Here is a 27,715-nt window from a genome sequence, read left to right as displayed (position 1 = left end):
ACTACGCTTACCTCTGCAGCATGCTGGTGTTTAAAAGGCTAGCTGGAAACACACTGTGAAAAGCCGTCAGTTAAAGAGCTAAACAGTGGCATACAATCTTAAAGGAAAAAAAGTTTCACTTCCTACCTGCCAGTACAAAAAACTTTGGAGCCTCTGCTTGGCTTTTCCCCCTTTGCCTCAAAAGCACACGTGGCAGAGACTCGCCAAGAAAGCGTGCCTGCCTCGGGAGGGCTCATGCTGCTTTAGAAGCAGAGAGATGCTGCACGGCTTAAAATTCAAACAGCAGAATCGCCTCGGAGGTGTTTTTTTCCTTTCTGCCAGCATGTCTGCAGGTGCTCCCCCCCCCCCCCCCCGGGAAGATGAGGCTGCTCTCCCAAGCAGCCAGCCTCTCTTCTATCGGGCACCTCAACAGGAAGGTCGAGTCGCTGCTGCCCACTGCTTGACTTTCGCTCCCATTTACCTTCATTGCCCTAACAGGGTAAATGCTGTGAGCGTTTTGACAGCTTTCCACCGCACCACTGGGCTACTAGATGTTGCCCACCACCACTCTGTAATTCATGCGCAAGAACATTAGGACAGGCAAAGATTTTAGATCTGTTTATTCAGATACAAATTGAAAGCAGATGAATGGAGCACAGCCCCACTTCCTCTGCTGCCTCTTCCCCTAACTACAAGACAGAAGAGGAGAAGCAGGCAGAAAGCAGCAAATAATTTAGTGAGAGAAGCATTGTGGTTCCCAGTTCAAACCTCTGCTTTTGGATAGCATAGGGATAGTTAGAGCATCAGTAGGTCAGTCGCAAGGGGAAACGGGTCATTTCTAGCCAGCTGCCACCACCCTGGGGCACAAAAGCATCAACTGACAGGCTCCAATCCTAAATGTACAAAACAAAGCCTTGTAAACAGGTTTGCAATCTGCACCGTGCATTCAAGAAACTACTTGAGCAACTTCTGTTGCAGTTTGCATTAAGACAGCTTTCCTTCACGGTTTACCTTTCTTGGAATTCTGTGCAGAAAAGAGCCCCAGGCACAGCTATCATCTTAAAATAGCTACAATTTCCAGTATAATTGGGCCTTCTCAAGGCATTGTCTTTACTGCCCTCCTTGGGATGATTACTTGAAAGGGGTGTCTCCAGGTTAGCTCCTACAGTACCTTTGTGCATATGCCACAGGGAGGGGGAGCTGGCAGACGGCAAAAGGAGAGGTACCTATGCAGCTAGGAAGCCTACTTGACCTTCAGGCACCTCTTCCAATTTGGAAAGGGAATGTCTAACAGAAGTAGTTGGAGGAACTGCTGAACAACCCACCGAGGACACCTTGAGGAATTTTATTGCTCACATATTTTGTACCGACAGAACTAACTCCCTAGACGCTATGCCAGCACACGCCTCAGGCGCATGGCTGACAGATCACAGCTGTCCTGTTTTGCCTCTCCCAGCTGTGGATTTATTGTGGGTTTTTTTCAGGGCTATGGAATCCAGTTCTCTGCTCAAAGCAGCTTTCTTGAAGATACTTGCTGTAGAGATTAATCCATTGTAGAAGCACAATGCGTTATCATCTTGCCAAGCAAGAACACGTGCATTTTCTATTCTCCTTCCATTCTTTTTGCTGTTATTTAAACTGAGATTGAGATGTTCCTCCCCAGCAGCATGGGTCTACTCCACACTTTCCCAGCCAGCCTTTTGCTTATCGAGTTACCAGTCAACTTGTAAGTTCCCTCAACTTCCTTTTCATGGGAAGTGAGCAGGAGGGGGTACTACGCGTGTGAGGAAGCTCTGTGTACTGCCAGGCACGAGCAGGAGCTGTACTGTCGGACGGCTGGCCGCCTGCGCTCCAGGGGCTTCACAGCTGTCTTGCTGGGACACGTCTGCTGTTCATTTGCATTGTGAGCTGCAGTCCAAGTTGGCCAGTGAGAAGAGAAGCTGCTAAAGGAATTAACTGTACATTTTACCTATTAAGTGACAGGTGGCTCTATTTAAGCATCAGAGGGGAGGCCCCATGTAAGGTTTTAGTGCTCTAACGATTTCTATGCCTCCCCCAGAAGGCCAGCTGACCTGCTGATGTAACAGAAAGGCTTTGAACTCGTAAGCGCCACTGCATCCACTTCCAGCAACTGTTTTCTGCTGAGAAATTCCGACTCCAGCCAGTAAGGCTGTAACACCCACTTGGTTCTTCATCCCAACGCAGACGATGCACGCTCCGCTCAGAGGCTGCACAGAATGCCAGGATGGACAAGAGGCGGGGATGGCAGCAAGCGCCTATGAAAACTGGTAGCCCCAGGCTCTCGAAGGAGCTTCCCTCCCCCCCCTTCTCCCCACACATAACACAAATTTGCAGAGTCAGTGTCCTACTTGTTTTCAAAGGGATAGGATTTCAAAGTCTTCATCTTCCGAGTCAAAGAATCTTTCCAATCTGTCAGCATCCGAGGAGTCTGCAAGAGAAAAAGAAAGCATTAGCTCCTTGGGATGCACTGCCTGCTCAGCATCAGTGAGACCAGCAGCTGGAGGGCAGCGGAATTTGTCAAGTGCTCTCAAGCTCCAAGAGACTCGGTGACTGACACACCTGAATGAAGGCTCTGAGAGAAGGGATGAGAACATGTCAGTAGCACGAAAAATGCACTGGAGAGAATTCTATGGTGTGCAGAAGGTGCAGCATGTTTCACAGAACCCAAGCACAGCCCTGGTACAGTGCAACTCTGTGTTGTGACTGTTTTGTACAACCTTCCTGTGCAGCAGCTCTGTATTAGCAGGAGGCCATTCTGCCTCAGGAGGCTCAAAATAGGAGAACTTGCCCAGGTCTGGACTAATACCCATGAAGCTTTCTGGCCCAATTAAGCGATACAGGAACATTTTCCTCCCCACCATGTATTACAGACTCACTTTCTGCTATAGCTGCCTTCGATCCAGCTACTGGGGAATGTAATTACACAACATGCGCTCTCCCAAAAGCATTTAGTACAGACCGTTTTGTGAGGAAGGGTAACGTACCTGATCCCTCCAGTCCATCCCTCCAACTCTGTGGTGAGGAGGGAGCACATACCTAAAGGGGAAGCAGCTTTACCATAGGGGAAATTCAGGTGAGAATATATGGGCAAACTGGGGAAGTAAAGGAGGAACCTACATTAACTCAGGCTTCAAGAAAGCACTCGCTGGACTTGGCAGAACAGCCAGCCAAAAGCTAAGCTGCAGTAACTGATGGCTGGGGACAGAGAAATGCAAAGCTGCAGGACCCCCTCAAACCCTTTGTGACAAGCTTTAATCCCACAGTAAAGTGTGCAAACGCCTAATGTCACTGGTTTTGATCTAACTTCAGTGCCCATGAGTGCTGGCAGCACAACTTCCAGAGATGCTCTGCAGAGGAGCACCCTCTTCACTTAAGTAACAGAGCAGAGAAGCCAACTGGCTGGGGAAAATAAGGACAAGAGGCTGGACAGTCATCAGAGTACAATTCCTGCTTGCGAGGGGTAGGACTGTAAGAGAAGTGGAATGGCCATAACAGATGTGAGAGGCTCTACAGGCTGGGGAAGAGGGATAAGGACAAATAGCCCGTTATAAAAAATATTTTTAAGACTAAGAAGGGCAGGAATTAGGGACAGTTTAATACAGGCAAGGATCAATCGACAGTTTAAGGGAACCAAGCATTTTTACAGAAAAGGACAGTGACATAAGGAAGGCTTTGAAAGTTCATGCTAAGGAGAGAGACAGCAAGGAAGCACAGGGTGCAGGAAGCAAGTGACAGGACACAGTCCAATGCCTGGTGACAGGGCAAGTTCATCCACACATACTCACTCCTCTTGGCAGAAGCTGTCCGTGGCTCTTTATCTCCTGCAATGTTTGTGCATGTTATTAACATGATAAGCAGAACCTGACAGCCAAGATATTGCCCAGCACTTGTTCCTTTTTGCATTGGTAGTGGCAGACATACAAGGAAGGAGTGCCTTATGCAGGAACTAAGGTTAACCAGCCCCATCTTTGACCATTTTCAGCCTTTTCAATGGGCACTTTTGATTCCTCCAAGCATCCCTTTATAAATCGTAGACTCACATTGCTGTGACAGCCTATGAACTTGTTTTTTCTTCCCTTCAGTCACCATCACCCTTCACAGACTCATTCTCAAAATTGTCCTGAGATGCTGTGGGATCTGCAAACCACTAGCTGAAAGCCAAAGAACTGTATCAATTGACCCAGAAGCTCCAGATCAAGCTCCAGGCAGAACAGGAACATATTAGAAGTCACTGTGCAATTCCACCCAATTTCCAGAAAAGGAAATGCCTCGCCCTTTGCTCTACCTTCCTGCATGGCCTCACCTGGTGTGAGATTCAGGACATCGGGGTTGGAGAAATGTGATGGCTGGCGTTCTACCAGTTCGAACATTGGCAGCACTCCTCTTACCAGGGACAGCTGCAGAGCAAAAGTAGAGCCATGAGAATCAACAACTCCGTGCTCACGGTGCTCTGGGTCTTTAAGGGTAATAACAATCTGTTGAGACTTCAGTGCCGTTGAAAAAACATTTCTTTGACTCACATCATCAACAGAATTTCAGAGCTATGCTCTTTTTGGTAGTTTAATAAGCTATTTTCACATGCTTTGAAATAGGATCATGCTCCAGAAAACATGGTGTCTGTGCAGCAGTTTGGAAACAAGACAATACCCTATATTCCTTTCCTGGTGATATCAACACAAACCTTTTTGATCTGCTGGCACCAATTGTTAAAGTCCTCCTCTGTGTTGCAGAAAAAACCCTGGAAAAAAAAGAATTTATATATTGAAGATTGATCATTTCAGTCTTAAGGCCTTGTATGAACACCAAGCAACGTGATCAGGACTGCAAGCAGTTACAACACCCAGCTGCCTTGCTTTTAAACTGTGGCTTATACGCTTGATGTGACCAGACTATCCGAGTGATAGAATCATGACTGACTATTAGGTCTGCTCTACTGCAGAAGGAAAACTGGGCAGAAACAACCCCCATGGAAACAACGGGCAGGCATCTCAGGTTCAACAGAAAACAAGCCATGCTGAATCACAACACGGATTCAGATCTGCCCATCAAAAGGCAGGAATCAAAACCCAAAGTAAACCCAAGAGAAAGATACTGCCCCATGAGGAATGGCATTTAATTGCCATGTAAGGGGGACCTCCCTGTACCAAACTGCTTCCTGCAGGAGGACCTTCTTTACCAATGTTACCGAAACCCACGGCAGCACCGGCCCAGAGCACAGCATGCCTGCAGTGCACCCAACCCATCACCGCTGCCTTTGCCAGTTCCCCGGGGAAAGGGCCAGCCGTGACGCAGAGGGACCACAACACTGCTCCTTCGGGTGATCAGAAACCAGCAGCAAGAACGCACCACCGCAATGGAGGGGTCGAGCTCAGCAATGCTCATTCTGCAGGGAGGGTGCTGGCAGTGGAAGCTTTCATCGGGAAGACAGCCGCTGTCATTGGGCTCCACTGCAGGCTGCGTAGTGTGGGGATCCAGGTAAATGAGTTCCTCACCTGGACAGACAGGCAAGGAGACATCAACAGGAAGAACCATGACAGAAGCTGGTCTTCTGAGAAGCAAACAGTGAGATAGAAAGAGGAGGAAGAGCAACGACAGAGCCAGCTCTTGTAACCCCACAGAGGAACCCATGTTCTAGGGACAACTTCCTTTCAGCCATTTTCCCAAACGCTTCTCATCCAGGCAAGGAGCTAGCTGCCAGCGCAACCACAGTTCAGCCCTCCACAGCGACACCCTGGGATCAAGGCACAGGTGCTGTCTGGATACTGTTCCTGCACATGCCTGCCAGGGTCCTGTGTGAGCTCAAGCAGGCCCCAGGAATGCAAAGCATAACCAGCTTGAGGTCTCAGGCAGAGAAAGAAAATCAAGAGGGAAGGAGGAGAGCAAAAAGACAAAGAGTTTGGAGGGTTTCAGGAAAGGGGTAACTAAAGGACGCTGAAATCCAGCCAAGCCCCTAAAGGGATGTCAGCTCTGAATGCAGGAAGAAATCTCGATGCACACCTCTTTACAGGCAGCTGTTAGCGTTACGGAGTGGAAGCTTACAGCCCACACTGTGACCAGCGTTCAAAGCTACATCACTCAGGTTCAGGTACATCACAAACAGGGTTCAGCCCACAGCAGCCTTCCATGCTTCCAGCAGGAAAGAACCACCCTGCAGCATGCACCACAGACCTAGCAGGAGAGCTCTACTGCTCCACATGCATTTTTTAGCTGCAGGGCGATATAGGAAGTCTTTGCAGTAGTCTGGGCACTCACCTACATAGCCAATGAAGTAGTGAGCACTGTTTGGTTTCCCTCCGATCACTCCCAGGGACTGGGGCATCATGAAGCAGTGCTGGAAAAGCAATACAGAAGACACACAGCTGACAGACAGTGAGACAGCAGGTGGCAACAAAGGCAAACATCCAAATATGCACTGGGAAAGAAAGATGGAGACACTGAAAAGTAGCAACTCTAGCAGCAGAAACAGCCACTTTGGAGAGAAGATCCATCAGGAAGGCTGAAGGCTGCAACGCAGGGCCTTCAAGGAACATGGAAGCAGCTCAAAAACACTTTTAACTGCTGACAGGAACACACAGGTGGACCAAACAGAAGAAGCAGCACTACTCCAGGGCTCTGTCCAGGCAAGCCCTGGCTCAGCTGCAGTCAGTGGCAAGATCCCCTGGAGCTGTCATTAGGTTGCAACAGTGCTCTTGGGAGGGAACGTTCATTTGGGGAACAGTTTTAAGTTCCTTATCCAGTTGCAGTATCCAGGCACATTCTACTGAGCCAAGGGCAAGTAACCTCGTGTGAATTTGGAGCTCTCTTACCCATGCAGCTCAGAGCTTGGTAGCATTAGGACAGCAAGACAATGTGCACCCTGTCTTGTGCATTTACTCTGCAGACCCTAAATTCTGCAGCCTCCTGATACTCCAACCTGCAACCGTCGGCCAGCTTCTAGCCTTAGTCTGCAGTACAAGCTCCAGCATCAGAGGCACAGGGAGTTTGCAACACTACATTCATTAATGCCACCAAGCACAGTACAGTTGTGCTGAACAAATGCTTCAGCAGGTTGGGACCATCTGTACACAAAGAGGGACCAAGATTAAGTTGTGAAGTAAGATTCTCAAAAAAACCCCAACAAGCAAGCCAAAAAAGAAAACAACCAACAAAAGCCCCAACCCCCCAAACACCCCCCGCATTTTCCTGACTATAGCCTGCAAGAACACATATCCTGACCTCTGACAAGGATTGTCTCTAAACACATTTTTCTTTTGCAAACAGGATAATTACTTCTGAGTGGTTTTGCCCTAAAACCAAATTCCAGAAATGACTTAATTCAGCAGGGTCCTTAAGCATCAGAACACCGGGAATTCAGCTCCAGATCCCCTACCTTTAGTGTTTCAATATAGGCTTCATTGATCTCTGTGAGCCCAAGGCGGAGAGGTATCAGCAGCACCAATGGTTTCCACAGTGAGAGCCTATCTCTAACCCCCGCTTCCTCTGGGCACCCGTTATAGAGTACGTCTGACTCCACAGCAGGGCATGCTGCAGCTCCAGCACCTGGGAAGTTGGACTGGCACAACCGCCCTACAAAAAGGGAACATGAGCAGAAAGTATCAGAAATAACCTCCATTTCTACAGCTTGAGTAATCCTGTTCAAGCTCTGATCAACAATTGCTACTTAATAAAAGCCTACAGCACTTGAAAAGCTCGAAAAGGTCCAGTGCTGGGACCATGTGATGTATGTACTCCCTGCAGGGCTTCTGGTAGGGCTCAGCATTTTGTCTAAGCTTACATCAAGACTATGCCAAAGCATGTTGTACTCACAGCCACCATCTGGTGGGCTGTTAAAATGCAAATTCTTCCAGCAGGTGAGCAGCTAAGTAACAACCTGTGCCAACAAGGTTGAGCGAGTTGATCAGGTCAGGCAAGAGTCCCGAATTCAGAAAGTGTGTAGGCTGAAAGAGAAAAACCTGGAGTGTTCAGCTCCAGAGGAGTTCATGGAGGATATGAAGACAGTTGAACTAAATGAGGAAAGTGTTATGGCTTAACACAGGAAATATTCACCTGTAATTAGTGCTGTAAAGAGATGAGACTGTCCGTGGTATCTGTTGCCTGTCTAGAGCAGTTGTAATTTTCCTAAAGTTCACTAAAGCCTTCAATTTTTACCAGGGATCATTCAGAAGCTACTTTAGAGACCTAAAGCAGGATGACCATTGAACTCTGCAATTTCAGCATGAGCTTTGCCTGTAAGATATGGGGCAGTAAAACTCCTCAGGGCATACGCATGACTATAAGCGCTATGCATCCTCATTCTACAGACCTGACACACACACAACCAGATTATGTAAATTTGGGTACAGAAACATCTCCAAGCCTACCCGTCTCACTGGCCATTTTCATTACTTGCTGGGTGTGTGAAGAAGAAACCCAAACCCCCAAGAAGCCCACAGCACTTTAATTACCAAGCCAAGGCAATTACACAAAATGCCAAAGGCTCATTTAATTTGTTCCTGGCCTAAGCCGAATGCCGAGACACTCTAGAAGGTAGGACACAAATGTAAACAAATACCTTCATCACCAGCCATTTCAGCAGGGTGTTTGCTCACTATTAAGAGCTCTGAACCCAGCTGAACAAGGAGAATATTACACCCCAGGTTAGAATAAATAGGGCTTTGATCTAAAGGCTCAGTGTGAGAGACAACCCGCACTGAGGAGTTTGCAGTTGCTCCCTATACTGTCCCTCAAGGAGGGTGAAGGTGTATGTGTGCATCTCTCGTGAACAGACATAGTTACTGGAGGTTCTGAGAAAACTGAAAGTCACTTTTTGTAGTGATTTATCCTGTTAATTCAGTAAAGATTATGGGGTTTTTTTGTTGCAGTAGTCAGCCTGTTCTGATGATCAGAGATCAGCTGCCAAGCCAGGGCTGTTGCTGAATGGGGTATCACTGTAAGTTTCCTCATCAGGCAAGGCGACTGGCAACCCTGCGCTGTGCTGTGAACATACTTAACCCAAGTTTAAGCAGTAGAGAGCTTGGCACCGACTAAATTCACCTTGTTTCTTCAGCAGGCTTTGCAGTGCTATGGTGCCACAGCACAGCAGAACGTGCCTAAAGCTTCCCCAGCTGGATCCAAACCATTTATTGCAAACATATCCCAACAGATGTGACACAACATCTCTGGGTACTGACCTTACTGTCTTTGTTTCTCACCACCTTTCTGATGCACAGGAGCCTCCAATTCCCAACTAAGAGCCCCTTTCTGATACAACAGACTGACTCAGCAGAGATAAAGACAGATGTTTCTTTACTGCTGTAGCAAAAGGTACTTCCTTTGAATCTTAGGCTGAACAGTTATTAGTGACCAAATTTAAAATGTATGAAACAGCATTAACTTCTGAATGCTTCACTCGACAGACGTTTGGGGTACAAGATATGTAACACATACCTACAGACACGTAACACATCAGACCTGCTCATAAAGTGACTTTCAGGCCCTGAATGGGTATATTAAGATTCACGTTTGAGGAAAATGAACAAGCATCCCCTGCACAATACAGGCTGTATGGACACGTTCCTTGAAGCGGTGTCAGTGCCACACAGACAAAAGCCTGCAGCATACCCAAGCCCTGCAGCCAGCATGCTTCGGTTTTTAAAACAGTGTTTTCAGGCTAAAGATAGACCCAACTTCTGTTTTCACACTGGCCCTTGTTTAAGCCAAGAGCATGAGCATATACCTTCACAGGACTACAAGTACCTAAGATTAGACACGATCTCAATCAGACCCTATGTTTCTTGGGTCTCTCAGTTGAGGCTACTTCATAAGAGATCTGACTTTCTGCAAAGCGACTGTCCTGCACTTTAGGGACAAGTTGCCTTTTAATTGATTTTGGTTCCGCGGCAGCCAAAGCCAGCCTCAGTGAGGCCTGCCACTATCTCACCCGTAACCTTGCACCAGCTCCAGCTCTCACTGGACGGTTCTATGTGCTGTTTTAGAACACTACCCTGGCTGAATACATTGCATGGTTTTCTGCTGTGTAAGCGCACTGCTACACGAGCTAGTCTAAAGCAAGCAAGGGGAAGGTCTGAGTGGCCAGGACCATGCAAGACTGCAGCTAGCAGCATCACAGGCATTCAGCTTTGGTTACTGCAGCACCACAGCCTCAGCAAGCATGCTACGGATGGACATATTGCACAGCTGTTCAGCCTCCAGAGCCATCCTATTGTCAGAATGCACCAAAAAGAAAGAAAGGGGGGGGGGGGGGGGGGGAGAAAAAAAAGAAACAACTAGTGAGCACTCCTTAGATGATGATGAGACCCACTCCAGAGATGCGTTCTCTTCTCCCTCCCCTGTCAATTTTGTTCATTTTCCTCTTTAGAGATCTGTTGTAGTTTGCTTACTCTGCCTAACAGCCGAGACAGTCCTACCCCACTGTATGAAAGGGGAAGCAGCCACTTACTGGTTGTTAGCTGCGGCCATCGACAAGTTTGACACTACCTTCCAAATGGCTCCTGCCTATTGTCTTAAGGTCGGCAGACCTTCTCTCCAGATCCAGAGGCCACAGTGTCAAGTTACAGGATTTATCAGATGAAGCAAAAGTCAAACATGGGGCTTCCTTGCACTAGAACAGCAATTCTCATCTGCTTTTAGCATGCTTGGCCACAGCTTTAAGACAGAACATTTACTTCAGGTTTGTTGTATTGTACTACTACATGACCTTTGGGGTTTTTCTGGCTTCTTGTTTGCTGGAGGATATACCACATTCTACCTCCATGTGATACTTACGGATTTCTTCCATCACTACTGTGTTGTCCATGGCTATGTGTACGGCCAGTGAACTCCATGTATCAAAAGTTGCAAGTTTTCTATAGGAAAATCAGAAATAAAGTAAGCAAGGTTCAGTTACAACTACAAGACAAAGATAGCAACGTATCAGAGAGGAGAAATTGGATGGTAATGCATTGCCACTAGTTATTATAGCCAGAAGAATGAACAAGTTTGCAAATGGGACCACACCTGGGAATGTGTACCTCCGCCGTGCTAAGTACAAGAGCCCTGATAACATCTCCAGCTCAAGTCTCATAACCGCTGGTTACCAGAAAGCAAGACAACATAAAAAATAAATAATAATAAATTAAAAAAATCACTTTGTCTTTCTGTACATATCTCCTGATCACCTATACCAGATTGGCTAATCTGGCATATGGTCTGACCTGGGAAAGCTGCTTTTAGGCAATCCTAGCCTATTCCAGGGAGCTACCTGCTCATTTAATCAAAGCAAGGGAGAAACAGTGACAGGAGGGAGAATGTTTCCCAACATAAGGTGTGTCCCAGTTAATGCAAAGGCAGTCCATGCTCCACCACTGCTCTGATCCTCTGCCTGTCACCATGGAACCCAGGCAGCAAATATTAATGCTTTCCTCTGCTAATGCATTAATGGCTGGCTGGCAGCTTTTTGATAATGATGACAGTATTGTCAAATCAGCAGAGGCAACTCAGAGGCCAGCAGAGATCCAAACAACAGCAACTATCATCTACTCTGACACTTGCTTCTGGTCTGCTGCAGAGTACTGCACTTGGTTGACTGTGGGACACGGAGAGAGATTTTTGGGGGTAGTCCTCAACTTGAAATCTGTTTTCTCTCACATCTTGCCCAGCATCTGAATGACAGAAGGGGTCCTTTCAAGTTTCTGCCCAAGCAGGTTGCCTGCTAACGCCATTAGAACATCCAGCTTCGCTTTAGTCAGTGGGCAGAAACCTGTGAACTAGGAGGTACTACAAAGCAAACGACCCCACTGCATGGCTCAAATGATAGAAAGGAAAAATGCAGCACTTACTTGAGCACTTGTGCAACTGTGTTTGGTCCATACCACTGACCTATGGATTTTCCCTCTCCAACTCCCATCTGGGCTGCATCACAAGAAAAAAAAACCAAATAATGTAGCAAATAATTTCACCTACACTGCATCCCCTCCTAATCAGAGTTTGTGTATAATAGAGTCGAGATCTCACTTGGAAACATTTTTGAGTCAGCAGAATTTACCCTTTCATGAGGTATCTTAGCATAGATGGGAACGAGAAGCATATCCTGAAGGTCTGCAAAGCAAATCCTTTCCCCAAAATGCAGTAACACAGCAGTTCAAAAAGGCAATGTTATCTCAGAAGAAATTGTACTTAAACTTGATATGAGACCACCCCTGTAATCTGAAGTTCTGTTCGCTAGAGATGACTTAACACCCTATAGGAAAAACTGGAATAGGCTGCTTCTCTTTTATTTGCCAGGGATGTTGTCCTGGTTTCAGCTGGGATAGAATTAGTTTTCTTCTTAGTAGCTAGTACAGTCTGTGTTTTGGCTCTGATGTGAGAACAATGTTGATAGCACACTGATGTTTTCAGTTGTTCCTGGGTAATGTTTATACTAAATCAAGGACTTTTCAGTTTCTTGAGCCCTGCCAGCAGCACAGGAGATTAGGAGGGGACACAGCCAGGACAGGTGACCCAAACTAGCCAAAGGGCTATTCCATACCATATGACATCATACTGAGTATATAAACTGGGGGAAAAAGGAGGAAGGTGGAGACATGCGGCATTATGGCGTTTGTCTTCCCAGGTAACCATTATGCGTGACGGAGCCCTGCCTTCCTGGGGATGGCTGAACACCTGCCTGCCCATGGGAAGTGGGGAATGAACCCCTTGTTTTGCTTTGCTTGTGTGGCTTTTGCTTTACCAATTAAATTGTTCTTATCTCAACCCTTGAGTTTCCTTTCTGATTCTCCTCCCCATCCCTCTGGGTGCGGGGGAGTGAGCAAGTGGCTGCGTGGTGCTGGGTTGCTGGCTGGGGTTAAACCACGGCAGTCTTTTATATTAGAGTGAGATCCTTCCTTAGTCCATTTGCTACTCCTGAGAATTTCTTTGCTCAGCAATCTTCTCATATTACAAGGTCCTAGCGAGAACCACAACCACATGCATTCCTCTCGCCTTAGCTAGCCAGGATATGGAAAGTGATGCTGAATATAACCTAAAGCATTAGGCAAACCTGATGGCCTTAATGGAGTCAGGAAGAAGAATCCATCACAATCAATAATAAAGAATGGTAGTTTCACATCATGTCAGAAAACAAGCAGCCCAGGATCATGTACTACCACAGACCTGCTTGTTGGTTTGTTTTTTTGGGCCTAAGGTAGCAAAACAAATGGGGCGATGTTCTATACTCACGGGAAACCCAGACTGAGTATCTCCACACTCTTCAGCACCCAGACTCTTACCTATTTGGTGAATGGAGTAGTAGCTGTCTTTTTTGTCAATGAAGGCATTAAGAACATTGAAGTAATTGTCCATCTGCCTCTTCCCTTTTATCCACCTCCAGTCTAAGACAGACAAGGGGATATATGAAACAAAACATGATATTTATTAGCAACTAGAGGCTGCAAGCTACAAGTCTCTTCCCTGTGCATCAGCTGACCCATTTTCATCTTGCCATCTTATTACTAGGCATCTGAGACATTCCCGACACTAAAGGATGATTACTCGTCTTTTAAAACGAATTCTTACAGCTGGGATAAAGGAATATCACCTTTATCACAGAAAGGCGAATAAATGAACGAACAAAAAAAAAATATATCAGAAAATATAAATCGTACCTCTGTCCCCCAGATGGGAATAATAGGATGACAATTTCTCATTAACAGCCATGAACTACATTTTCTGGGGAAAAAACAGGTGACCTCACTAAAAAAATTGTCCCCCACAAATTCAAAGGCCATCAACAACTGTCAAAAAACCTGCTCTGGTATAAAGTGCTTACAGACCAAGCATGGGTCAAGCACAAGAACAAAAGTATTCAAGGAGAGGAGACTACACTTGGTAAGTGAGAGCTCTATGACAAAACTGAACTATAAGCAAGAATCAATCTACTAAGCTGTTTTAAATTTCAGCCATATAAAAACCCCTTCATGAAAAGCCCAGTACATGCTTGCTTTCAGTGGGTTTAACTAGCATGTTACAGGCCTCTGCTTTGTTTTAAGGCTTGGATAACTATATATACCTACGTAGAGTTGTAGACGGCAAGGAAAAACCTGCTGGAAGGGTTTCCAGTCGACTGTTTGCTCAACAGCCCTGAGCTTGAGAAGACTGAAGAAAAAGTTAGAGCCCTCCGCAATTCCCAGCTGTGCCCTTGTTATCTGCTGTCCTTACAAGTACTGCACTTGTGGGAGCACATGGCCCTCAAAGGCAGCACGGGCTGTGCACTGCTTTACCTCTTCCCAAATGCCTGCAGACCAAGGCCTGAGCAAAGATCATCTGGCCACACCGCAACATACAGCCCCAGCCAGTATCAGATGTGGGACCAGTTCCTCCTGTAAATGAGGACAGAAAATAAATACGTAGTCAATAGTAAAACAGTGCCAAGAGGGAGAAGAAATGAAAGCACTGTATGTCTGCATGGGTAGCAGGTTCACCCAAGAAATGAGGCTGGGAATAAGGACCACCTTAGCTCATCTACCCGATACTGAGAAACAAAAATACAGTTATCAGTGAGTAACTTAATAGCATGCCTTAAAAACAAACAAACGAAACCCTCTAACACTAACCAAAAGGGGAAAATGACTTCAAAGGCAAATCAAAACAACTCAGCTAGAAAGGGAGATTAATTTTGTAGGAGCACCACAGCCCTTGAGCCTAGCTGCAGACTCCCAGTCCAATTCAGAGACATATTGTTACAGAGGTGCTTGTTACAGGCAACTTCTTGTAATCCTCATCCTGAGAGGGCAACTCATCATGCAAAACGAATCAGTCCCAAGGAATTCCCACATCATAAGCAGCTGTGATGGGATGAGATTCCAAACCGAACCATAAGTTCATAACTAACAGTAAGTTAGGCCAAAAAAATCCCCCAAAAAACACCAGCCAAAAAACCCACCCCAGCAATGAAAAAACCCACATCCAACATAATACTGGAGAATAGGCTGGATATTAGCTCACATTGGAAAGCCTGAGACAAAGCCCTCAAGGCTGGAAGCACTTCCCTGACTGAACTTCAGAAGGAAGCCGCTGCTCCTCCACTGAAGCTCTGGCTATTATTACAAGCTTTACAGATAAAATGTTTAGTGTGACCACAGCAAGTGAGCTGTCTTACAAGCACGCAGACAGCTGCGCCTTAGCATAGCTGGTAGAAGGAGTTTCTTTGTAATGCTGCTTTCTTCTTCCGATCCTATGCAACTACTCTGCACAAAAAGCATGGGGAGAAAAAAATCACCCAAGAGAACTAGTTAACTTCTGGATCATCAGCAGCTATCTTCTATAATTTTACCAGCAATTTATAACATACACAGCATCTAAAATCAAATACTTTACGAAAATAGCATAAGACATTCCCCGTACTCTGAAGGGCTTACAATATTTAAACGGGCAAGCACAGAGGGCAAGGGCCAGCAATAAAAGGGATGGCTGGGAGAAAGACTGCACAAGAAAAAGGTTTACTGTGTGACGTGCAAATCGTATCCATACTGTAAATAGGAAATGACTCAGAATGACTCTTTTTGCCCCCTCTCCTTTAATAACTCACACAGAAACCCCAACTGTGTTTGTGAGCCATAGCTAAACAGATGCTAACCCTTCAATTTCAAATGCATTTTCAACTATAGCTCACCAACATGAATTTAAAGGGATTAAACTGCATCAAAGATGTCTCATAGCTTGTTAGGCGAAGGATTTACCAGTAGGGAAAGAACAGAACAAGCCAGAAGGACCAGCTTCCAAGAAGTCCCTTTTCCAAATCTGAGCCATTTTCCCTGTTGACTGCTGGGGAGAATGTTGACACTGGGGACACAGATGGGGCTTGGAATTCCATTTACCTGCTCTTAGGTCTCTTCTGGTACACTTTCCACCCAGTACACAAAACCAAACCACAGAGGAGACCATGCGGAATATCTTAAGGAACCAAGAAGTCCTCCTTTGAATTCAGTGAGAAACATTCCCCATACCACTACAGTTCCTGTGTGTAACAGCCGCTTCAGGCATTTAACACCCCCCCCCCAAACAAACAAAACCCCCACACAGTCTAGAGCAGATTCACAACGGCAGTAATTTCTGTATCCTATCTCTAGCTTTCATCATTTTAATCCACTTCAAGCCCAAGACCATCATTAAATAGTATTTCATGTTAGAATTATCAGGACCTAATGAAAATAAAGATCTTCCCATGTTGCTCAAAGAAAGGATGTTCCTAGGTAGGCTTCCCAAACTAATTTTTGTGGCCTTTTAAGATCACTGTAATGCCTCAAACCCAAGGGGATGAGGAATTCTCATTATCAGATAAACAAAATGTCTGTACTATCAATTAAGTGATGTGCATTTCAGATTCTTATAAATGGAAAGCCATAAGTGTTATGCTTGTGGGGACTGTTTCACTAGGTAGAGATAACTGGATTATCATCATTTCCAGGATGTACTTAAACTCGTCCACAGTACGTACCAATAGCAGGGAAGTTCTTTCTGTAGGTGAACCAAAGCCGAGAGGTCACATCCAACAGGATGTCTTCTTTCTCTGAAAAAATTTCAGTGTTCAAAGGCACGCACATAAGGGTAGAGCCAAACAGCTAAATCCATCTCCCACTCACCTTCCCTAATGACAACAGCATTCTGCTCCTCACACAGTCTGCATGCCCAGAGAGGCAAAATCTGGCTGAGGAACAGGACAGTGTCTGTCCTGTGCAGAAGGAAATGCTTTTTTTCCCCCGCCCCAAAATAGCTGCAATCAACCCAAAGACACTATGGCCATAGGCAAACTATAAAGCAGTAAACCACCTTCTTGCCTTTCCCCTCAGCTATCCCCCTGCTTCAACCATCCTGGCCTCACGACACAAGTCCCAGTGACTGCTATATGATAACTTTCTGCACAAAAGTACTCCAGAGTCTGCGGAGATGGCCAGACGGAAGCGTGGCAGTTACTGTCTACGTGCTTTGCCAGTGAACAGGCTCCACAGTGTGCTTGTAAGGTTTGCGGTCACCTCACTGCTCAGAAAGCAAAGCGCAACACTAGCAAAGTCCTCTAGAGCATTACAGCATGTTGCATCGTGCATGCAAAATACCTGTGAAAACACTGTATTTCCGGCCGAGGATCCAAACGGGTTCTTTGGTCTCAGGGAAGTCTTCATATTCAAACCTGAGAGTGTCATAGGTAAGAGTAGCTAGAAAGAGAAAGAAAAAGTTACATACCTTTCACAGCTTTTCCTTGTGTTTTAAAAATCATACAAAACTACAGAATCAGAGCTGCTGTGGCCCAGTAACTTACACACCCAGAGCACTTGGCTCTGGCTGGTAAGCACTGGTACTGCTGCCCCTGCAATCGCCAGCTCGGGAAGGCACAGAGAACTGATGCAGCCCTGGCTGCCTCACAAGCAGAAAAGCAGAGGGATTTCCAGGTTAAATCAGCTCCAGGTTCTGCCCGGTGCAGAAAACGTGCAGGACTTCAGCTGGTGGCTGCACTCGGTTTCCCTGAACGGGCACTATCATGCACATCAGCAACCATACCCAGGTCCTCCTTTCAAGTGAGCAAAGGGATTAAAACCCTTCTTCCAGAGAATTTTTAGTGGTGGAACACAAAAAAACCACAGATCACATTAAGATGGGAACTAAACCTTGCTCTGCAAGTCAGTCCCTCCTCAAGAGGCAATGAATTCAGAAGTCCTCACCTGCACTGAAAACAGCCTGCAGCTTGAGAAGCAGTATTGCCTTTACAGACGTCACACTAAAATCCGAGGAATGCAGCGCTATGCAGAGTGTACTCTTTCACAGGTGGTAAGACAAACCTTATGTCTATTTACTGGCTCCCTTCGCTGTAAATGAAGGGCCTAGATATCTACCCATCAGTGCCCAGATGGCCACCACAGAACAACTCAGCAGCATAGGCTGCCCTTGGATCAGGGCAGCTTCAGTTTTCATGCAAAAGGCACAGGTAAAGGGGGGAAAAAAGGAGACTTGGACGAACTGTGTTCCACTAGGTCTGTATTTGGAAATAAGGCGCTTTAGTCTGGGAACCCTGGAAACGAACCATCTAATTTTGTAGGTGTCAATTCTTCAACAAACCACCTATAAAATTTAAAGCAGAACCAAGCTAGACTGTTCTGTGACTGCTAAAGTGGCTATTGAAAATCTCTCTCATAGCAAATGCAATAAAATCTGTGGTAACGACAGCAGTTTAAAACAGGGCAACAGACCAAACAACCACAAGCTCCTCTCAGTCCCATTTTCTGTGAAAGACACCACTCTCCACAGTGCACACCTAACTTTTTACTTCCCAGGAGAGTCACCTGCTGCTCTTCTCCGGTGTTGCCTATGTAGCAGACCTCACCCTTCTCACAAGTGGAAGATGTTCGCAGATGAGCTTTCCTCCCAGTCATTCCCTCCTTAGCTTTCCAAAGCATCATCTGGTGCACCAGTAAACAACAACTTGGCTGATTTGCATCAACAATAGCTCCAGAAAGTCACCACAAGGTTTTGCCACCCACTCCTTCCAGACATCTAGGATACTCCATGTTGTGCTCAGCAGACAACCCACATGAGACATTTTGACCTCCAGTAAGTACCTCATCAGCCTTATGCCCCTGGGCTCTCGGACCTGAAATTCCAGTTCCAACTGTCAAAGAAAATACTTGAGTAGCTTTAGCAAGACACCATCACCAATACCAAATGCTGGCAACAGAGATGAAAATAGGCTCCTAAATAAAATTGTGAATTAGACTCTGGCCCTAGCCTGAAAGATTTAAAGCATCTTCCTTGTGTGAACTGGTCTAGAGACTGCTTCAGGCACATTTAGGATCACACGGGCCACACGTTCCCTTTCCCATTGCGTGATGTGACTTCTCAACAGCAATCTAAGCCAAGCAAATCTGCTTGCACAGAAAAGTTCCAGCATATAAATAAATGCAATCTTTTCCTCTAACAAACTTTAGCAGGAAAATTAAGAAGTTCTTTACCATATACTAGCCAAACTTTAGGAATCCCCAGCAGTCCACGCTTCTGTGCCTATCTTCACTTAATAGTCTGGCTTGCTTTGCCCCCTTTCTTGCTCAGTGTTGGAGATTTCTTTCCAGGGAAGGAAGCGACATGACTTCTGCAGATGTTTTCAAGTGTACATCACTTCCTACTTTCTCCCTTAATTTTCAGAAGTTTTTCTTTGGGATGAGACGTTACAGATTTATTCTGACAGTTCACAGGGAGCTAGGCATTAGGATTTTTTTAAATTCAGTGTGTTACCAGATATAATCTTCACATAAAAACTGAAATTCTCAGGTTTTAATGGTCCAAGGAATATTTTATGGTTTATTTTGTCAGTTCTCAAGCTTGCCATGAACCCAGCTCTCTGCTAAGAGTCTCAAATAGCTTAAATAAAATGACCAAAACAAGGATACTAGGTAGAAACTAATCAAGCTACCCACCATCTCTCTTTCTTCTTCCTAGCAACATTTCCTCACCTTCTCAAATGTCACACCCTCTGCAGCTCCACATTTTGCAGGGCACCAGGTCCTTAGCAAGCACGGGATTTGCAACTGGCAGCTTCATGGCAAGGATCTTCTGGTGTCTCTCCCTTTCAGTCAAAGCTAGGAGAGGAAGGGGTCAGCAGGCGGGAGGGATTCCCAGGCTGCCTGCTGGACCAGCTTCATATTCAGGGAATGCAGTGCATGCAAACTGTAAGTGCCATGACACTGCACATTCAGGAGGAGAGTCCCAGATTTGCAGTCCTTCAGCTGAATGCCTGACATCTGGGCTCTGTGCAAAGGTCCTGTATGTCCAGCTGCGCAGCCAAAAGATGCGGTCAGATGTTAACATGCATATTGGTTTTTTGGAAGAAAATACTTGCCACCATCTGAAAAGGTAAAACTGCTAAATGGGGGAGTTAAAGTTTCACCTTCACAGGCAGGAAAATTTAAGTGATTGCTCCCAGTTAGTATCAGTAGCATTATAATGGGAACAGTAAACTCTCCAACAAGGGTTGAAGACGCTATGTGTTTTCTTTACAGGCATCTACCTTCACACACTCTGGTGCTCTTTCAAAACTACATTCATTATGCTGTTGCCCAGATGAACTAAATACAAGCCAGTGGGACTCAAACAATTCAGGCAGGTGGACAAAGCGTGTCACAGCTTGCACTGGAGCCTTTCTCCACCTCTTACAGTTAAAGGCTCTGAAAACAAATAAAACTGGAAATACACAAAGCAGAAATCCTATCTGAAGACGCTCCTTTCAGAGCTGCAAAATTCAGGTGAGATCAGCAAATTTCTTGGGCAGCAGTCCAAAACTTCACCTTCAAGAAGCCTTCAATCTATTTTAAACATCGACCTCCGAGCATCCAGGACAGCAGAGCAGCAGCCTCTGCAGGAAACCTGAGCACACATCAGATACAATAGCTTAGCTACTTTTCGTGCACAGTGGATTTACATAGTTAAAAAGCCAAGAGTTTCAGCCCTGCAAAGCACACCCTCAGAAAGGCAGCCTCGCTTTCCAGAAGCCTCGGGCATGCTGTGATGATTCGAGGTTGGCTGGACCTCTGCCCCACGGCCACACCTTCCACAGGTTCTGCTGTAGTATCCCAGAACACCTTCTCATCCTACACTCTCCCTAGAAAGCCTCGACAGAAAAGGCAAAGCTTTGTATGTGTCACTACAGAAAACACCTACATTAAACAACCTAGGTAAGGGCATTGAAACTAAAACCGCATTAAATACCAACATTTCGCTTGAACGTTGGAGTTCTCTTCCACTTTTTTGCCCATGTGGTTAGATCTACTCAGTTACAAAGTAACAGGCCACATCATAAAAGCCTGCCTTGCATGACACCGGGAACCAACTGATGCACCCAGCACGTGCCCGCAGTACCAGCGACTTTCAGTATCAGTTTACTAACCACAAGTAAGTGCAAGGTCGTCGAAAAAGCTATCACCACCTTGACGCTGACCAAGAAAAGCTGTGTCAATACATAGAACTAGGGCAGAGGGTGAAATATTGCCTCCCTTCTCATATTCTTAAGCTGTACAATGAAAAAGCCGAGCTAAAAACATTATCCAAACTTGTAACAAGCTCCCACGTAAACGAACACTGAAGCGCAGCCCGGCACCAGGGAGCAGACCCTGACTGGTGATGTCAGTTTACAAACACACTGAAGGCAAGATATGTGCTTGTGGCAGGTATTGAGTCCTTTACAGCCACTAACTTTATCTGCTTTACCAAATCCAAAATTGTTTTTCTACCAGCTTTGGGGAACAAATAACAAGTCGAACCTTTGATGACTCAAATAGAAACATGGCAAGTAATTTTCCCTGTGGTTTGCACTGCAAAAGAGCCGATGGTCGCCCTAGCATCCACCATCCTGGTTACAGTTTGCCCGCACAGTTTAGCTGTTTTAGCAAAAACCTTTTTATACAAAATACTGAAGCATTTGGAGCACCTCACTGAAGAAAAACCAGGCTTTGCAATGCCTCCCTTCCCAAATTGCTGCTTGGGCTTCCCCCAGTCTCTAGAGAGGCCTTGTTCTCCGAGACTGTAACACTCCTCAGGCAGCGCCTGCAATGGCTTAGAGACCTCCCCCCCCCCCCCGCTCCAAGTCCTTCAGCCTCCAGTTAACACCCCCACAGAAGGAGAAATGGGGTGTATGATCATCTTCCTCAGCTGATAAAGGTACATCACCCAAGGCACAGTGGAGAGGAGAAATGCTACTGGATGTAGAATATTTCAGGAGAGGGTCAAGGAGAGAAGGTACAGTTATTGTGTTAGTAACGCTCATTGCTGAAAAACGCCTAGAAAGCAGATACCGAAGAACAGCCTGAACCCTTATTTCTGGCCTTTGAAGGAGATAATTAAGTCTTTTCTCTCCCCTAAGCTCTCTCAAACAAGACAAATCCTGATTATCTAAGCAACAACAAGGAGTTAAGAGACAGCCAGGGAGGAGAGTCAGTCAGCAGGACAGCGGCGCTTTCTTGGAGGCCCAGAGCGAACAGTTCAAAGTCTGCCCATCGGGTCCCTGGCCATCTCAGGAGCAGGGACAGACACGAAGGGGCTCGAGCCCTCATTACTCCAAAGCCCAGAGACCCTCCTCCTCTTTACAAAGAGGTGATCCAGTACTATTACAGCGAGGTTTTCCTTCCTCCAGTAAACCCTATAACGCTAACACAATGGGAAAGCAAACATATCTCCCGGCAGCTCAGGTCGTGTACGTTCACTTGCTGGAATGTGTTTTGTACCGAGGCGCCAGAGACTGGATGGAACGATGTGCAAGGACGCGCCAGGCAGAAAGTCGGGACACTATCAACAGGACTACACTGACAACAGCAGCGCCTGCATCAAGGACAAAAACAAGTCAAGATAGCAGCTCACAGGGATGAGAGCTGGATTCCCTTCGCATACACACGCTCACCCAATGCAGAGGAGGAGCCCACACGGCACAGGAAAATATCTGTGATTACAGAACATCGCTTATCTCCGCGGCCGGCAGATGAAAGCTGTTACTATGTGAAGGCTAGAAAGAAGGAAGTCCCAACCCAAGAGCCAACACGTTGCTTTTTTTTTTTTTCCTTCCCCCTGTAGATAAACGAAAGTCTCTATCGCAAAGGGCTCTGCCAGCCCTCTCGGTGCGAAGTTACGGCCCAGTCCCGCACTCGGCCGGGGCTGGAGGCGACGGCCCGGGAGCGCGGCGCCGGGACAGCGGCCCCGCCGACGCCTTCCCGGGCAGCCCCGGCCCGGCGCCTACGCCAGAGAACGCGGAAGAGCTGGAGGCTTGTGAGGAACGACGGTAAAGGCCCCGCTGGGAAGGGCGGGAAGGCCTCGCCTCCCGCCGGGAGGGCTCCCCCCCGGCCCCGGCCTGCGGCGACGGCGCCCGGGCACTAACGGGGGCACCGCTGGGCCGCCCCCAGCCCCCCCCCGCTCCCCGCAGGGGAGGCGGCCGGGCTACTCAGGGCCCCATGACCTGGGGACGCCGCTTCCAGGGCCGGGCCCCGGGGCAGCGAGCAGGCCGGGGAGCAGCGGCTTCTCCCGTCGCCGGCCGGGTCGGGGCCGCAACCTCAGAACGCTGGCGGAGGCCGCGCCGCCCGGGGCCGGGCCGCTCCGGGAAGCCGCAGGCCTCTAACAGCTGCCAGACCAGGCCGCGGGCCCCTGAGGCGGAAAGCGACCGGCTCCCCGCCGCAGCACGGAAACGGGCCGCCTCCGCCACCCACCTGCGTCCATGGCGGCGGCCCCGGCGAGGGCTGCGGCCGCTGCCGTCCCCGCCGACACATACAGCCCCGGCGCAGCCCTGCGCGGCTGCTGGTGCGAGCGCGACGCCCGCCCAATGGGAGATCCGCTCGCCGCCGGCCTCCGCGGCGGTTGGCTGCCGGCGGCGCTCGTCACGGTTCGGTGCGCCGGACGGCTTCCTCCGCGCTGGGGGCTGCCATTTTGCCGTACGGAGAGGCGGCGCGGGGAAGGGAGAGGCGCCGGGTCGGCAACGGAGCCAGGGCCGCAGGAGGTGGCGTGGCGGCACGTAAGGGTTCCGCTGGTCCAGCACGACGCCGGTGGAGGCGGCCTGCGAGGCGTACGCTTGGGGAAGTCCGCGCATACGGGCGCGACCATCGTGTTGTACGGAGCCGACCGAGCCCCGCCCCTCTCTCCCCAGGAGGGTAACCCCCCTCACACCGCCCCTCTCGGAAACGCCTTTGACAGCTCGGCCGCCACGGTCCGAGCGGCTCGTCGGGAGGCCGGACGCCCTGCAGCAAGGAGGAGGCAAGCGAGCGGCGCCGGGAGCGATTCCCTCCCTTCCCCCCCGCCCTAGAGTATCGGCGCTGTACGGTGGAGCCCAGGCCAAAATGGCGGCGGCCTTGTGGTGGCCGCCATCTTGGTTGACGGCAGTGCCGTACAGAAACCCCTTCCCCAGCGGCGGAGGGGCGGCCGGGGTGACCTGGCTCCGCCATCTTGCCGTACGGCTGGCGGCGGCCCGGGCCGGCGGGCGGGGGCCGGGGCGGGCCCGGCCGGCGGCGGCCGGAGATGGTGATCTGCTGCGCCGCCGCCAACTGCTCCAACCGGCAGGGGAAGGCGCACCGGGGCGCCGTCTCCTTCCACAGGTAAGGGCGGCCGCCCGGCCCGCTTCAGCCCCGCCGCCCCCGGCCCTCCGCAGGTGCCACGGCTGGGCCTCCCCCAGCCCCTGGCTCCGCTCTGGCCTGGCCGCCGGGCTGGGGGCGGCTGCCTGCCCTGGCCGTCCCTCCCCGGCACCGCCGGGCCCCCAGCGGTAGCGGCCGCCCTTTGTTTTCCTCAGCGCCGGGGACCGGCTTTGGGCTCCAGAAACCGGCCAGGCAGCGGGGAGCTGCCCCTCGCCGCCGCGGGGCCTGGGCCCCAGGCTGGGCTGAGGCCTGGCCCCCCCCCCCCGCCTGCCCCCCGGGCCTGCCCCCTGCCCCTCGCCCCGGCCTTGCCGGCGATGCTGCCGTAGCCGAGACCCCAGGGGGCGCCCGGTGCGAGTCCCTGTGGAAAAGGTGCCTTGTTCAGCCGCTCCGGGTCTTTTTTTTTTTTTTCCGGTCCGGGTCTTTTTACACCTGACTAAATACACCCGCCGTAAACATCAACGGGCTTGTGGAGGCGGCGGGTGGGCAGCGTGTTGGCCGAGCTGGGCTGTTTCGGTGCTTGTGGCATCCTCGTTCCTTGCAGGCTGCTTGCCTTGCTGGCGGGCGGGTGAGCTGCTGGGTGGCAGGTCGGTTGCTGATGAAAAGGGAAACGACGCTTTTTACTTTTGTGCTGGTTGTGGAGCGGAGCTGTTGGTGGAGGGAAGGAATGTTGAGTGTTTCGGCCCAAAATGAAATAATCCTCAAATGAGCGTACCTGTTAAAGTACAGCTTTCGCAAGAATTTCTGAGACCTGAGAGTACCAACGCCTCTAATTTCCAAAATACGACTTAATTTTGCATGGGTTTTGTCTGTTTGTTCTTAGATTCCCACTGAAGGATTCAAAACGTCTGATTCAGTGGCTGAAAGCTGTTCAGAGAGACAACTGGACTCCCACCAAGTATTCATTTCTTTGCAGCGAGCATTTCACCAAAGACAGCTTTTCTAAGCGACTGGAAGACCAGCACCGGCTGCTGAAGCCCACTGCTGTCCCTACCATCTTCCAGCTTGCAGAGAAAAAACACGACAACCTGGATTATGTCAGAAGCAGAAGAAAAATAGCAAGCCAGGTGACACTGCAGGATGGAGAAGACCCTAGGGAAGGAGGCTGTGAGGTAGTTCAGAGAACCTCATCTTCTGGCCAGGACTTCATGGTGATGCAAGGGACAAATGAGATGGAGGAGGCAACTTTGCAAGTGGAAATCGGATCGATTGAGGAGGAAGAAGAGAACCTCCACAGCCAGCGGGATGGACCTCGGAGAAGGACGTTAGGTGATAAATTGGTTGCAAAGCCTGGACCTCAGAAAAAGCCTGAGAGATCTTCTGTGGAGGACTGTCCTAAAGCCACCTGGACAGGGAGCTGGATAGCAGACAGAAGTGGTGTGTCAGTTGACGATTTCACGCCTCCTGCCTCTGGTGCTTGCAAGTTCATTGGCTCCCTTCATTCTTACAGCTTTTCCTCGAAGCATGCCAGAGAGAGGCCATCTTTCCCAAAAGAGCAGCTAGAAAGGAAAAGGCCAAAGAGAGATGTGGAACCAAGCTGCAGCAGCCATCTTATGGGACACAATAAGGCCGTAGCGGAAGGCTCCCCTACTTCATCCCTCACTGCAACCCCTCAGAAACCTTCCCAGGGTTTGTCGGCATCCCCTGCAGACCTTACCCCTCAGCCTGCCGCTGAGGCTGTGGTGGGGCGGAAGGGTGATACAGATGCCAACCCCATGTCAATCAACGAGGTCATCATGTCGGCCTCAGGAGCTTGCAAGCTCATTGACTCCCTCCACTCATACTGTTTCTCCTCCAGGCAGAGCAAAAGTCAGGTGTGCTGCTTGCGTGAGCAGGTAGAAAAGAAGAATGGAGAGTTGAAACTTTTGAGGCAGAGGGTCAGTCGCTCTGACAGTCAAGTCAGGAAACTGAAGGAGAAGCTAGATGAGCTGAAGAGGATCAGTTTCCCTTACTTGAACAGCCTGCTATCCCAGGACTGTGGTCAGTATTCCCAGTGGCTTTGCATTGAGGCAGAATACACCATTTTCTTACAAATAAGAGGCTGTTTAAGTTACAAGTTGTAGAGATGTGATGGGTAAAAAGTATGAGAAAGGTACGTCTTTGGAAGGAAAAGTAGTAGCTTGTGTTAAACCAACAGACAGAGGTGAAAAAATGAGAGTTTTGGGCACATGAGTTATTTCTTATATCCCAAAAGTTTTGGAGGTGATTCCTGGTATGCAATGGGAAGTTTGGTCATGGTGTTGCTGACAACTCTCTTGATGATTTTTATTTTTTTTTTTTCCTGCCTGGATTATTTTAACTTGTTTGTGACTCAGTAGCACCTGTTAGGATTTGTCTTCCTTTGGAGTGTGCCTGTGAATTTTTTTGGTGTGTTAATGAGCTGTCATGGGCAGCAGGTATCTGGGAAAGCTGTTGTAGTTGTCTCCAGTGATGTAAGAAGTACTTGTGATCTTAGATTTCATATGCTGCGCTCACTACACGAAGTCTAAGCGAGGTGGTAGGTATCAAATGTGACAATGTCATGATAACACAGTGAGGTCACTTTTTGTGACCGGATGTCTGTGTTTGATCATTTCCTCCCTTAGAAGGCAGAAGTCATCGGGAAAAGGATAATAAAGTGGCAAAAGATGGAGAATGACTTCTCTATCAATTAAAAAAATAAAACTGAGACACTTGAAAATGTAAGGGAGCTCAGCAAGGGATGAGGTCATGTAAAAAAGTTGTTGTGGAGAAGTCGAATCGGGCCATAACCCTTTTTCTTGCAAGAAAAGGAGTGATTTACTATACAGCTGATAAAACTTCTGCACAGTGACTCTAGTTGTGAGATGCAATTCAGGGGTAGTTTACGAGTATTTAATGATGTTTGGTATTTGTGTGGCTGCTGAGGAAATGTTGGGTTGCCTTGTGAAGGATGCGTGGCTTGGGGCTTTCTTGAAGAAGTCACCACACATGGATGGTTAGGTATCTTCTGATAGTAATTCTTGAATCTCTTCCTTAGGATAAAAAGAAATCTTCATTGCTGCTTCTAAAACCGTGTAGTATCAGACATGGTCAGAAACACGATACTGGCGTAGGCAGACTGTTACAGCATGGCCTACTTCCTGCTTCTTCAGTCAAGTGCAAGAAAATAAACCCCGACAAAATTCTTGAAGGTCAATACCCAATGCTAGTTTTACCATGTGTTTTTAATTTTTCGAAGTATAAGAAAACTCACAGTTTGATTTGGGTAGAGAGGGGAAAAAGAATGTTTTTCCCCCTCCGTGGGAAATCAACATAGTCTTATTTGTACCTTCTGGTCTGTGTTTTTGTATTGTTTTGTTGTCAAACTACAGAAAATATCTATATACAATTTTAGGGCTTGTAATTGTTATTCATATATATGTATATATGAAAAAGGATGTCTAGTTTTGTTGGAATACCTTCAATGAGATACTAATGGCAAAAAGAAAGATGTTTATCTTTATTCGAGGAAGCACTGTGATTTTCCTGAGATGGATCTTCTTATATGTATATGGCTTTGAGAACATGAGAATTGCATATTAAGAATATCTTCTTTAAGAACATAAGAATTATATATTCTGTTTTCTAAGGGAAAATACAATTATTATTTTTTTAACGAA

General features: G+C 48.0%; 2 protein-coding genes across 6 annotated transcripts in view; one reads left to right on the top strand and one right to left on the bottom strand.

The window, feature by feature from the left end:
- Window positions 1–582: 582 nt before the first annotated feature.
- Window positions 583–23,313, bottom strand: ATG4B (autophagy related 4B cysteine peptidase). 2 transcript variants are annotated; one of them, XM_055817234.1, is made up of 14 exons: window positions 23,184–23,313; window positions 17,067–17,165; window positions 16,451–16,522; window positions 14,235–14,333; window positions 13,245–13,346; window positions 11,817–11,889; window positions 10,765–10,844; window positions 7,370–7,566; window positions 6,253–6,331; window positions 5,347–5,492; window positions 4,682–4,738; window positions 4,304–4,397; window positions 3,786–3,821; window positions 583–2,428 (listed from the first exon to the last, which is right to left on the bottom strand). In XM_055817234.1, exons 1-14 carry the CDS (start codon window positions 23,191–23,193, stop codon window positions 2,355–2,357), a joined length of 1,218 nt encoding a protein of 405 aa, XP_055673209.1. In that variant the 5' UTR covers window positions 23,194–23,313; the 3' UTR covers window positions 583–2,354. The 2 variants fall into 2 exon arrangements, with proteins under 2 accessions (XP_055673209.1, XP_055673210.1); XM_055817235.1 differs by lacking the exon at window positions 3,786–3,821.
- Window positions 23,192–27,715, top strand: part of THAP4 (THAP domain containing 4) — a 21,450-nt gene continuing 16,926 nt past the window's right edge. For 3 of the 4 annotated variants that reach the window (XR_008749418.1, XM_055817226.1, XM_055817225.1), the window contains exons 1-2: window positions 23,192–23,724; window positions 24,919–26,075. Coding sequence is in view for 3 of the 4 variants with exons in the window: in XM_055817226.1 (XP_055673201.1) it covers window positions 23,192–23,724; window positions 24,919–26,075 (1,690 nt within the window). In the remaining variant the exon portion in view is untranslated. Of the gene's footprint in view, window positions 23,725–23,882; window positions 24,063–24,918; window positions 26,076–27,715 lie in introns of those variants that run through there. The other variant, XM_055817227.1, reaches the window with a different exon arrangement.

The sequence above is a fragment of the Falco peregrinus genome, chromosome 12, assembly GCF_023634155.1.
Source record: "Falco peregrinus isolate bFalPer1 chromosome 12, bFalPer1.pri, whole genome shotgun sequence".
In the NCBI taxonomy this organism is placed as follows: domain Eukaryota; kingdom Metazoa; phylum Chordata; class Aves; order Falconiformes; family Falconidae; genus Falco; species Falco peregrinus.
The sequence above is the reverse complement of the archived record's forward strand: the minus strand, read 5'-3'. Positions and strand labels throughout refer to the sequence as shown.

Bases quoted from the DNA above. Each gene is read 5' to 3' on its own strand.
- ATG4B (XM_055817234.1), bottom strand. The intron at 6,332-7,369 runs GTAGGGGATCTG...TTGCTTTTCCAG, and splicing joins CCTATATTGAAACACTAAAG to CACTGCTTCATGATGCCCCA. The intron at 4,398-4,681 runs GTTTGTGTTGAT...TTTGCTCTGCAG, and splicing joins GGTGCCAGCAGATCAAAAAG to CTGTCCCTGGTAAGAGGAGT.